The sequence below is a fragment of the Bacillus rossius genome, chromosome 5 (genome assembly GCF_032445375.1).
Source record: "Bacillus rossius redtenbacheri isolate Brsri chromosome 5, Brsri_v3, whole genome shotgun sequence".
NCBI lineage: Eukaryota > Metazoa > Arthropoda > Insecta > Phasmatodea > Bacillidae > Bacillus > Bacillus rossius.
In genome coordinates, this window is record NC_086333.1 from 64,759,328 (window position 1) to 64,772,994 (window position 13,667).

Here is a 13,667-nt window from a genome sequence, read left to right on the forward strand (position 1 = left end):
CCGCGCCACAACACCGTGACGTCACCGCGGCTACCGGGTCGCCTGAGCTCCCTGCATCTGCCTGACGCAATGCAGGTCGACGCCACGGCACCTGGACGCCCGACCGCCCCACCACCGCACGTGACCGTCACTCGGCCGATGACACCTGTCATCCGTCTGGCAAGACGAGCCGCGAAACGCCCGCATGTCAGCAAGGCTGAGCCGGGCCGTGCCGAGCGCCGCCCGCGCTTGCTGCCCGCCTGCCGAGAGCCACCTGACCTTGGTCGCCGCCGCCCCTGCCGGCCGGCACCCTGGCCACCACCGCACCGCCGCTTGCTGCAAGACACCGCAGCCACACTCGGAACCACTGTCACCCCCCGAGAACGAGTCCGGGGAGGTGCTTAGGGCACAACCGCACAACGACCACGCCGACACCACCCACATGATGATGGAACTGGACGACGGGGACGAGGAGGCCTCTACTCCAAACCCGCCCGGCACACCGGAACGGGAGAGGAGGCTGTACCCATCCACGCCGTACCAGACGCTGAGGGCCAACGTCAACAGGCCACCTCGACGAGTCGACCCCCGGATGTTCGGCGTGGGACGACCCGGGACAGGTGCTCGGGCCCTACCAACTGCGGCCACCGCGAGCACCACCCGGGTGGGGCTGTTGCCGGAGCTAGGAGGCGCCACGACGCCGCCCCCGGCACACCTGCCATGACGGCAACCGGGGCGGCACACACACTGGCCCAGTCGGCCACGATCACCAGGTCCAGTGCGCTGACCCTATCAGCCGCTGACCCCACACCGGCGCCATGACGCCGCCCCCGGCACGCCTGCCACGACGGCAACCGGGGCGGCGCGCGCGCTGGCCCAGTCGGCCATGATCACCAGGTCCAGTGCGCTGACCCTATCAGCCGCTGACCCCGCCCAGGCGCCACGACGCCGCCCCCGGCACGTCTGCCACGACGGCAACCGGGGCGGCGCGCACGTTGGCCCAGTCGGCCACGTTCACCAGGTCCAGTGCGCTGACCCTATCAGCCGCTGACCCCACCCAGGCGCCACGACGCCGCCCCCGGCACGCCTGCCACGACGGCAACCGGGGCGGCGCGCACGCTGGCCCAGTCGGCCTTGATCACCAGGTCCAGTACGCGGAGCCAACCAGCTGCTGAGCCGCGAACCACGCCGGGATGGAGTGGCCGGAGCTAGGGGTGGCCCCATGTTAGCGGGACCATAAGCGGCGCAAGGTCGGGCTTCACAGGGGGGGGGCGTTTGACGTCGTCTGGCCGACGACCACCCCAGAGCCCGACCTGCACCCGCCAGTATACGCTCCCGCTAACGGAACACACCCCTGGCCATGGCCCACCCGAGTCAGGCGACCCGAACAGCAATCAAAGACAAAGCCGCGGAAACCTGAGTAGACAAGAGAAGAACCGTACCCATTCCTCCTAAAACATTAAATTAGGATTTTAGCGACAATAAAATCTCTTCCAGACACACCCGTTTGGAGTCTAGTGTAATGAGGTCACGCCTGGCGCGAGAGAGGCCGAGCCTCCCTCGGACGCCATGCCAGTTCGGCAGTTCAGCGCAGCTCACGGACCGGGGCGGACCTACGTCCCACGGAGAGGCAACATCCTTTGTCTACATCGAAAGTAACGTCCGGTAAATATAGTCACTAATTAACAGAACCCCTTTTATTACTTAACCTCTCCGTGAGTACCCGGTCCCTTTTTTCGGTCCAGGACCTAATCCGGCCGCATCAATTTAAAGACACCCCGCACCACACTTGGTCAGCGGGGCTGCTCTTCAGTATACGGCACGGGCCGCCTCCCGCAACTTACAGAACTTTATTTAAGGTCACGCGCACGGCGCTGACCACAAACCCGCAAGGGAACTTGGACAAACTTAATTGCGGTGCGTGTTTTACCACAGTGGGCACAACACCCGCGCCGAGACATTTGCATACGGGATTGGCCGTCTCCAATCGTCCACCCCCTTAATTCAGTGTATTTTTGTATCCCGTATTTTGTATTGCTAACTTACGTTACCCGAGTAACGAGTGCCACGTAACTTGTGCGCGCCCCCTTAATTCAGTGTATTTTTGTGTCCCGTACTTTGTATTGCTAACTTACGTTACCCGAGTAACGAGTGCCATGTAATTTGTGCGCGCCCCCTTAATTCAGTGTATTTTTGTGTCCCGTACTTTGTATTGCTAACTTACGTTACCCGAGTAACGAGTGCAACGTAACTTGTGCGCACCCCCTTAATTCAGTGTATTTTGTGTCCCGCCTTTGTGTTACGAAATTACGTTACCTGTGTAACCAGTGAGACGTATGAGACGTAACAGCGTCCGAGGCCACGTAACGCGGAACACAAACCATACGGCGCCACGGAATAACGAGTAAACCCCCCCGGGGACCTCTGTAGAGTGTTGTATTGTGTACGACTCGTTCCTATGAATAAAAGGTACGACACCACCACCTCAACTCCACGCCTCTTATTTAAAATCATCTCACGCAACACCGCCGCCGGCCCTAGTGGGCCACGCAGGGGCACATACATCCACGACCCCCAAACTCACGACTAGAACCGAGCTAGTCTGGCGCCCACCCGGACAATACGTAGCAAGAACCGCCTTTTCCCACTAGGAGCCACACCGGGACTCGAGTCCGAGACCCCGGACGACGGCAACATTACTACATCATTAATAATACCCACATTATGTTTCTGATGGGCTGTTGGGGTTCACTTTTCGGGGGCTGAATTCACTAACACCTTACTTCTTAATGGCTGTGGTGTTGTTTTTGTCAACTCGGGGCTGTTACAGGGTATTGTGATTCCAGCATTATGTTTTTAGCATGTGTTGTGAAAACCATTAGAAAAGTATTTTGACATATCGATGTACAGAAAAACAATTGCCATTAAGAATAGATCAAAACAATCACAAGTGTGAATACGGAATAGTGAGAGCGATTGTTTAAGTTTTATGTATTAAGTAGTTGTGGCATTAGGCTTATATTTTAACTGCGCAATGACTACGAAATCATTTCAAGATATTAATTTTTGAAAGCCTTGAAATCATTAGTATAATTGTTTACTAGGAGAATAGCCTATTTCCGATATTATTTTTCTTATTTGAAATGCTTGCTTCTCCGTAATCATATTAATAGCGAGGTCAATGCAGACGACAAAACACAACGCCACAGTAGAGCGACAATATGAAAGGAATTAACCATGACCTACAGTAAGGAACCATCCTACTAATTTTCTAGAAAAAATCGGTGGGTAGGTATCGAGACTCACGGCCATTGGTTTCACGTGAAACTTCTATGTCAGCGAGTCGCTTTTAGTGTAATCTGTATTGCCCAGTGTTGTCGGTTCTCTATAGACAAACACACGAATCACCTTGCTATCACATCTGAGTCGTGAGCTATACTGAACAGAATGTTTTTCCTAACCTAAATCCCTATTTGGGAGGTCTAGGTAGGGAAGACTCTTAAATGCATCTCAGGCCGAAGCCTATATAGTTAGGAAAATGTTAAAGGAAGGAAGATGATACAAACCTTTTCGTCTGTTCTGTTACCCATATGTTTCGCTGTGATTTTTAAGATGCTTCACATCAAAACGATATGACAATGGCCAGCCGGGATTTGAACCAGTGTTTTCTGGAATACTAATCTAGTGTCTTACGAACTCGGTTCATAATGTGCCGCCAACTAATATTTGACGCCGTCCCCGCTGCCTGTCCTGAAATTATGATAATTAAATTACGTTTGCTAGAATTTGGTCTCAAGGGTGGGGTTCTTTGCCTCGTGGCTGCAGGCAGGGACGCGTCTACAAAGGGCCCCCTGGGGTGTTATGGCCATCCAGGACACCGTACTATTAAAATAACACACGTGAACGTAACTGATTTTATTGTTGTGACACACATTACAGTACTTCACTTCGCATAATACACTTTCACGTGACTGGCCGTATCATCGTCAACCTCATCTCCGCTCACATGGCCCTCGAGTGGTGTCTGGTGGTATTCCGGGAGACTACCACATCGAGGGGTGCAGGCTATCATGAGAGCTACGGCGACGATGATTAAGGCGCGCGGCGAATTTAGTGCTTAGCACATGGTAGTCTGGACGGTGCGTTATACAGAGGGTTCACTAATTACTGAATGAGAAATGACACATTACACTGAAATGTACATGCACGTATGGTTGAAGGCGAACACTAACACTAACACTGAAATCTGACAATAAAGTTACTACGAGCAAGTCCCGGGCTCGGGATGATATTAGTTCCTCTGTTAAGGGAAATTACGTTAATGGAGGCTCGTCCTCGTGGTGGCGTGGGCCACGTTAAGCTGGGTATGGGCGCGGTGGTACCTGACGTGGTAACTCACCCGCGACCGTGGCACATCCCAGGATGTGATGCGCTCTAAAGTTTGGTTTCGCGTTAGGCGCAATGCCGCCCTGTGTGGGCAATGGACAATGTACAAGTTCTCCGGTTGGGGATAAGAAGGCGTGAAGCGCAGGCACCTCGGCGGGCTGCCTAAAAACACTAAAATTTATGTAGCACACGAAAAAGACTCGTAGTCGAGTCACACATTTTAGTTACGGACCGTACGACACGTCATACGGCTGGGTTAGGGCCGACCATGGAGCTGATGAAAGTAGATTTTGAAATATTACCTATGGACATTACATGTGGATTCTGGCGCGAAAGTTGGATGCTCCCAGTGCGCGGGGCTGCCGGCTCTGGTGAGTGCTGGAAGGCTACTGACTACTCTCCCTGGCAACCCGGCCAGGAAGGGGAGGCAAATCCGCAGGAAACCACGGAGCGCGGGAAGATGATGCCGGCCAGTTTTGTGAATGAAAAGAGTTTACAATATCATTAATTAATTAATAAGAATTATTCGACATGTTACAAGCTTTAGTTTGTGTTTGTTATTTAAATTGCATATGCACTGAATTCCCTTTTGCGCATTGCCACACCCGGCTGTGCGCTTCGTCTAAACAGCCGGCCGTGACTGACGTCACGCCATTCAAGGCACTGCTCCCCCCTGCACTATGCTACACACACAGGCGTGTTCGTAGCACTAGCACTGATTCAGGTGTTGAGGACACATAACGGCCTGTGCTCTCAGAGGGAGCACCGACGGCGGCGTCATATTTTCGGCACAATTTTAAATTTTAATTTTTTTAAACCTGACGTCGTACCGACCATGGCCGTTAAGCCCGTGCTCCGCACCACCAGTACCGTATCCCGTTTTCGGAGCGCGCCCCTCGCCCAGCCGGATTGAGTCAACCGAGCACCCCGGGCGTTACCTCAATTAACTGAATTAAAACAACAGGACACGAAACCCCGGGGGCTCGACTACGGAAAACAATGCCCAAACAAAGCATTAGGACGAAATTAAGTAATCACATGCAGTAAGCAAGTGCGTCGTAGAGACTCAGTGCGTGCGCAGCTCGCACTGAACAGAAAACCACCCTCGTTACTAGCCACAGCGGCTACGGGCCTTGATTAATTGGCCTATGATAGTGGTCTAGCCAAACTAAGGGAATTCAAACCCAAACAGTGCACATTGAGACAATTTGTAGTTAAATTTACAGTCGCCAACTTGGTGCCGCTTTTTAAATTAATTATTCAAGTAAAACAATTGTTAAGCCTTAGGCAAATATATACCAGGTGCAAAGTTTTAATCAAGCACCTGGAGCATGTTTTTTACTCATCATATAACCAATTAAATTATTATAAGTTTTTGGTGCTGACTCACAAAGAAGAGAAAGTTTCTCTTCCTTGCGAGGCGGCCATGTTCGGCAGTCTCCAACCACTCCGCCCCGGGAACAGACGTGTGTCCGTGGGCATCATTCAAGTTTGTTTCATTGATTATTATTATTCTGTACTACGTCTTCAAATTTAAATCCTTTTATTAATTCACCGAGGCAATGTCGACTCGGCGCGTATTTTGCGGAACCAGGCCTATCCCGACCATCTTCAGTGTGATACCGCGCTACGTATCGTATCACGGAACGTACGGTACTGGCCGACTCCAGCGAAAGTATTTTTAATTAAGGACGCCGTGCATATGCCTGCCGGCTGCACTCAAGTAAGTGTTTCTCTGAACTTAGGAGCCCGCTCATCGAGCCTCCCCTGCACCCGTTAACTTTCGGCGCTGGCCGTCTCCAGCGAGCATCGACCCACGTCCCGCGAGACTGCCGCGGTAGGTAACTATTAGTGTCGCGTAGTGTTGTGTTTTTTTGTTGTTAATTGTGTAACCGCTAGACGTCGCCAAGTGTTGGTGAGAGTTTTTGTAGCGGGACTAAATTAAAGGTAATTCTCACCAACTCGTGTACAATAATTTTCAGTAGTCTCCCGTCCTCCACACGGCCGAGCGGCCTTCACAGTCAATGGAGAACCATTCAGGTTAGATTCAAGCCGTGTACCTGGCGGGGCACGCGGGGGCAGAGTACCCACGACCCAACATCAACGGCCTAGCAGTCCGCTTGACGTCGACCCAAGTGTCTCCTCTGCTCATAAAGTCCGTTATGCTGTGCCAATCCCTAATCCTCCCCTGCCCCGTGCAGTGAATGTGTGTTGTGTGAAACATATTTTATATTCAAGAACGTGTCATTTTATTATTTGTATATATTAAATTTTTTTTGTGAACTTTTGTTATTATAATTATATGTCTTTCTAAAGTATAATGTTAATTGCTGTAACCGAGCGACGAAGCCGAGGCCAACACCCGGAATCACTCCGAGCGCTGCACGTGTCGCGAAGTGGGGGGGATGACGGGCGGAGAGGAGAGACGCGGCAGGAGGGGGCAGTAGTCATCTGGCGGCCGAGGAAGGTGGTCGCACGGCGAGACGAGTGCGGCAGCGAGATGTGAGCCAGAACTGGTGAGACTGGATCCGGGCGATCGGGACTTTCACGTTCACGGGCATTACGCTATCGGTCGTCATTGTATCTAATTTAATTGTAAATAAGTATTTTCTTGGTTTTGTTGAGGCGGGACATTGCGCACATCGGCGGACATGTGCGTGCTGCAACGGGACGGACTTCATGTCGCTGGCGACGGCGTTCCAACTTAATTGGTTTCTCACTATCATAGGGAAGGGGCAGAGACAGTTCATCATTCGCATAAAGAACCAGGGGGTGCAGTCCGCACTTGGCGCCTGCCTAACCCCAAACACGTGCAGCCGAGCCTCACTCCGCGGAGGGACGGGTGTTGTGCCGCGGATTGCCCATGTACCTAGATTATTCGAAGGGCTCAATAAATACTTGTGGTCAAACTGTCCAAACATCATTGTAGCTCGGATAGTGTTAATTTCCCCCGTCACTAGGCCTGAACCCTCCCTGAGAATACTACGCAACCCGCATCACGGGGGTGATATCCGGGGCTGCGACACACTAGCCTGGCGCCCCTCCGGACAACAGCAGCATCGCGACGCCCGTAGCGCCCGTCAGGTACCCCCCGGACCTTTCACAGAGGTCGGGTGATGGCAAACCTAATTAATGTTCTCAGTCTTTCCTTTGCTGCAAGAACTTAAACTTGTTCCTCCTCCTGTACACTCCCATCCAACCTTTGTCAGACTTGTCTCCTCAAGTTTTCGCAGTCTTACCATTCAATGACCCAACAGGGCGATCATTTTATTCCCGCCTTGGCGTACGGACATCTCCTGTAATTCGCCCCCGATTCGTGACGAGAACTGCTAGGATCTGCAAGCTCTCAGGACCGGACAGTTCCTAGACTTTGCCTGACGCGTGCTCTTCTTGGCATGATGGCGAATCAACTTCGTCAAAGTATAGTCACGCCTCCGGGTCCTGTAGACCCTGTGACACTTCATGAGTAATAAATATATTTGAATTAATGAATGCAAATAAAAGTAAATTTATTAATTCAATTGTACATTTCATTTCACTCCTTTGTATCCATACATAATAGTGATAATTCAATAAAAATAATTCAATTTTATTCATAAAAGTATGCAGAGGTAGATTTTATCATACAAAAGATAAAAAAATTAAAAAAAAATTCTTCCTCAAAGAATATAATATTTTAATGCCTAAATGGTTTGGTTGCAAAAACCTATTACGGTTCAGTCTCAGGCCGAATATGATATTTCCTTTTCTTCTGAATCAATCATCCCATCAATGTTTTGTTATGACTGTCACGTTAAACTATCGTCCGTAAACCGACTTTACAGACAACTAATTTTTTTTCTGAATCGTTATAGTCAATTTAGTTAGTTGTATAACTTCTAAAAACTTATGGGTATAAAATTCAAAACATTTAGTTGAATTTTAAACATTGTCATTTAATAAGTTATTTTATATCTGGAACATAGCCCTTCATAGCCAGAGCTATAATATTAGGCCAGAGACACTACCTACCTCCTGGATTCTGGGTTAAGGTCATGTCCATGAAAGAGGAATTGGCCTTAACCCAGAAACTAAGAATTGATTGTTACGTGCTCCAAAAATAGCTATCTATCTATGGTACCTACAGAAATTCATTGTTATTAATGAGCATGTCAAAAAATGACTTCAAATTGTAGCACACCAACTGCATACAATGTTTTGGATACATAAAAATATTAATTTAATATTTTCCCAAATAATATATTTATTTAATTATAATTCAATTGTTATTACAACTTTTCGACAACGTATTAATTATTAAAGTATAAACGGTAGTGGTGATATGACATAACGGAAGTTACTCTATATTTGTTGTATACAGTAAATGTTTTACTGTTGGAGCACTCCTTTTCAGTTGCGATTGTGAAACAAAATGATGATTTGATTGTTGTTGTGCTTGGTATTAATTTGCGTCTAAATAGTTCTAGTGTTTAATTAAAATGAAAGTAACAGTCACTACATTGTCGGACTATATTTTTGTTTTAGATGTCAGTGAAGATTTGGAATTGGAAAACTTTAAAGCTTTTTGTGAAGTAGAGTCGGGATTTCCTGCTCCAGAAATCATGATATCTTTCAATGGCATGCCGCTTTTGGATGACAAGAAATCTTTGAAAGACTTGGGTATTGGAGACGGTGATGTAGTTATTTTACAGCATATGCAGAGTTCAAGTTCTGGTACAAATTTGCCGTCGTCTAGTTCAGGTAAACGAAAATTGAGTTTGAGGTTAGATAATAATGTGAAACGTTTGCATAAGAGTTATTAATTATAATTTTGTTAATAGGATGCTCAGGAGCATCAGCTTTCGATAAAAGCTGTTATTGCATGTCCGTAAATATCTGTTGTATTAAATTTTTAATATAATACAATTTAATGAACCATGACGAAGCGAAAATGACTATTTTCGTCAGGGGAAGTTCAATATTTGCGAAGAGGGGAAGCGGTAACAGATTTCGACAGTAATCGCTAGGACAATGACCTCACTATTGTTTTTATATTTTTCTAGTAATTATTCAACTTAACATTTAGGTACTTATCCATCATTTTCATAACTTGTGTTGTAACACTACATAATTATTGCCAAGAATATGAACGAACCAGTTTCTTGAATAGTTGACATGTAGAAAATATTGTATGGGGTATTTTTTAACCAGCATGACTTTGTGTTGACATATTTTCTAATTTGTAAATGAGTTATATAAATATATATTTAATTGGCATCATTATGAAAAATATATTTTTTATCATCAACAGAAAATGTATAACTGACAAATTCAGCAATTGGTTGGTATATAAGTGAGACAACTAAACAGAATAAATTTTATTGACATATGAAATCAATTTTATTAGAAAGGGGCATTGAAATATTCCAATTAGATTTTTATTAGTTGCTTTTGTTTACAATATTGTACTAATTAATCACCATTTAATGCCATTTAATGCTAACAGTAAGAAGTCATTAATTTAATACTGAGTAAGTCTGTTTTCAATATTTAAAAAAAAAATTAAAATGCCCTTTTTTATTTCACTTATGCACCCTTTTATTCAATCATGTTTTCCAATAATAATTTATGATTATAAGTTGAATACAAAAAAAATCCACACGAACTGATGCAATTTGTTTGTATTGTGATGTTCAAGTTTTTGTTTGACCAGGCTAAATTAAAACAGGCAGCAGCATGTACCAATAAACATTTACTCTACCATGCCATCAGAATCGAGGCATAGACGTAGGTACGTGCTAGGGAACAATTCCCGTGTGCTCCTCCCAGGGCTGGTGCAAGGTAAATTGGTGCCCTAGGGGAAAAACCTTAATTTCCCCTCCCCCCCCCCCCCCCACGGACACCCCAAAAAAAATTTTCCTTGCCTCAAAATACATCACGTAAGCCTAAGATTTTGTCAACAATCAAATGTAAGCAGGCTTGTGTTTTTTTTTTTTTTTTTTTACTTATTACTATTACAAATCATAAACAGGTCACCGTGGACTTTAAATAATTACTTATACCAATATAAACATTCCAAACTGTTACAAAAATCCATTTTCACCTAGTTTCAATAATCGTTAAACATATTATGTCAGCTGTTATGTGTCGTGCTGCGCCGCCCCCAGCTACTTGGCGCCCTGGGCGGTTGCCTAGTTCGCCTGTGTGGACGCGCCGGCCCTGGCTCCTCCAGCTCTGGGCCTGATGTTGTTCCCCCCCCCCCCCCCCCCTCCTGCCTCCCGCAGGCACGGGCCTGCCCGCGCTGGACTTCAGCGACATCCAGGTGCCCTCGGCGAGCCAGCCGGCGGCCGGGGCGCGGGCCGCGGAGGAGGACCCCAAGCTGATCCGCGACATGTTCCTGGCCAACCCCGACCAGCTGTCCCTGCTGAAGCAGAACAACCCCCGCCTGGCCGACGCCCTGCTCTCCGGGAACCTCGGTACTGCTCCTTAACTTCAGTTCAGTTGATTGCTTGCGTTCGTACAGGGTTTCTGTGAGGATTGGCCGATTCAAACCAGGGTTTAAATCTAGTGTTCTTTTTTTTTTTTTTTTTTTAAATAGATTTTATAAATAGAAGGTCCTAAATTTTATGAAAGGTATAATTCCATTCTATTACCAACAGTTTGCTCATTAATGTTCCTTGCAATTTACGGAAAAAAAAGAATTAAAAACTAATTAAGATCTTACCATTTAAATGATCTGAATAAGTTGTAAATTATACCCGGCTAAATACTACTTGAAAATTAAATGGTAAATGTTATTCGAAAGTGTAAAAAAAAAATGAAATAAATAAATTTATTATTAATCCTATTCTGCGGAAAATTCCTGACACTACTGTTGTGGGGAAATACTCTTTCTGTGGTTTAGTCCCAATCAACTGTGCAGAATTGCTGGACTTTAGTTCTTTGATGTTATGATGTTATAGCTTTTCTGTTTCATTATGAGTGGTAGTAAGCAGGATGTTGTATGGTTTTCATTTGAACATGATGTGAACCAAAATAACTAACATAATAAAAAAAAGTAAGTTTATAAACATCTATCATTTGTAAGTTTGTGTACATAAAAATAAATTCATGTCCTCATGTTGAATATGTTTATGCACGTGAGAGTACCTGAAATCTTAATTTTTTGTATGTATGTGCGCATGAACATTTTACATTCACTTCCTCTCGTCCAACGATTTAGAAAAAGTAATGCAGATAACATTTTAAAATTTGTGTTTGAAATTTTTGTTCTTTTACACATGAAAATGTAAACTTCATGTTATTATGTGAATTTTGTTTTTTATATATTTGAGTATTTATCACTTTTGAATTTACATGTTTTTATGTTTGATCATTATTATTCTAAAATTATTTTTGTTAAGTCCTTATTTATTTGTCGGTGATATGCTCCCTACTCCTTAATTACAGTACACTGTACCTAATTCTACAATAAATTAGACTTATTTAAAAATTTACTTTATTAATATATTTGTTTGGATTTTAAAAGTTATGTTGTAAATGTACCTAGCTACTACAACTGCGTTTGACACAGCTAACATGTCACAGTTACTTATATTTGAGTAATTAAAGATTAATGTTTTCTCAAATTTGATATTACGGTGTAGTGTATGTTAAGAGTAAAGCATATTAATTGGCTGGCAAAGTATGGTGGTTGGCTGTATTTGTGTGTGGTTAGTACCATAAACTAATAATATCCAATAAGTAAATCAATATCAGAATATTACTATATATTATTGATACTTAGTTTTCAGCACATAGGTAGGTACAACATTTAAAATGAATACTCATGATCTGAACAAGTCTGAATAGAAAAATTATGTTCAGATACCCTAAAGTTGCACCAGCTTAGATGTAACCTACCAAATACAGATAGCTAGATATAAATGAACTCGGGTCAAGTTTTGATACTACACTATCATTACTGAATTCTCAATGGTTAAAACTACCGGTACTAACTTTCTTTGTGGTAGATCTTGTTCTTCGGCCACTCAGAACTTCTGAGTAGATCGGTGGATGGTCGCGATGCCGTAAGAGAGTTCTAATCAACTACGACGGCCGTAGGCTACGATTCAGTGACTGGATCAGCGATACAAAATGGTCCTGAAAACGGGGTACAAGGAAAGTTTTCACCACGAGATGACAGGAATCAGATGTAGAAGTCGCGATGCTGGAAGCACTCACGAAACGCCTCGTATGTCGTGGTAAGGCGTATACCCTGTATTCTGAGGTAGATGAACTCAGAATTCTCCTATCTGAATACTCTGCTAACACTGTAGTATTTAACTGTCGTGGTTGACACTTACTTCTTGTTTCCATTGCGGGCACCAAGTTTTTTGGCGACACATTGCAAGGGAAACGTCTTCTATCGACCATGGCGTTGTGGAATTCCCTCTATTCTTTCTTTCTTCCTTTTGTTACAACTCTCTCTTCCACTTCCCAGGATTGTTGTCGCAACCAGCGAGCTCGCAACTAGGAGGAAGAATACTAAGCAGTCGTAGTAAAAATCAAATTTACTGTAATTAAACCTGTGTATAACTCATGTAAAGCTTGCAGAAAAAGGAATTGGCGTCCAAAGAATAATAAATGAAGACAAGAAATTATTAAACTGCGGCAGTTTCCAAAGACTAAACATACTGGCTTGCCATAGCTATCCCTATCAGTGTGGTTGCTGGTACGACTTATAATACAAATGCATATTTAAAAATACATAATAATTAATTTACAATAAACATGAAATAGTGAAATCAACCTGTAAACGGGTGACTGTTTACAATGTTGTTACATATTTGCATTAATTCGCCATGGAATTACACGTACGTATTCAAAATGGAGGTTATTAATCTACCTTTAATTGCAGTATGTATTTAAAATAGGGATTGGACACTGAAATCCTCAAATATCATAATATTTTTAGAATATGCAACATTTGTTATTCAATAAAAAATATTTTAAAACAAGGAATTTGAGAAAATGTAAATTAAAAATTCAATCCTACCACCTTTAAAGTACCTACTATTAGTTATACCATTCTACAAAATATTTTGTACTTTTAGGATGTAATTTATGTACAAAGAACTATCATACATTTTGATTCAGTAATCTTAGTTGGTGAAATGATTACTTAAAGGGTTAAATATTTAATATTTCAAAAAGTAATATCCTTGTATTTTTGACCATAAAGAACTATATTTAGTACTTGAGAAGTAGATTAGAGGTATTCTTTGTTATCCAAATTCAAGATTTAGTTGCAAGTAAATTTGGATCTTACCTAGTACTAATTT

The 13,667-nt window shown here is 44.2% G+C and overlaps 1 protein-coding gene across 2 annotated transcripts in view; it reads left to right on the forward strand.

Moving 5' to 3' along the window:
- The first annotated feature begins 8,755 nt into the window (after positions 1-8,755).
- LOC134531904 (protein DDI1 homolog 2) overlaps positions 8,756-13,667 on the forward strand; it is a 35,387-nt gene continuing 30,475 nt past the window's right edge. For both annotated transcript variants that reach the window (XM_063367936.1, XM_063367937.1), the window contains exons 1-2: positions 8,756-9,105; positions 10,629-10,820. In XM_063367936.1, the coding sequence (XP_063224006.1) occupies positions 8,844-9,105; positions 10,629-10,820 (454 nt within the window). In that variant the 5' untranslated portion in view covers positions 8,756-8,843. The remainder of the gene's footprint in view (positions 9,106-10,628; positions 10,821-13,667) is intronic.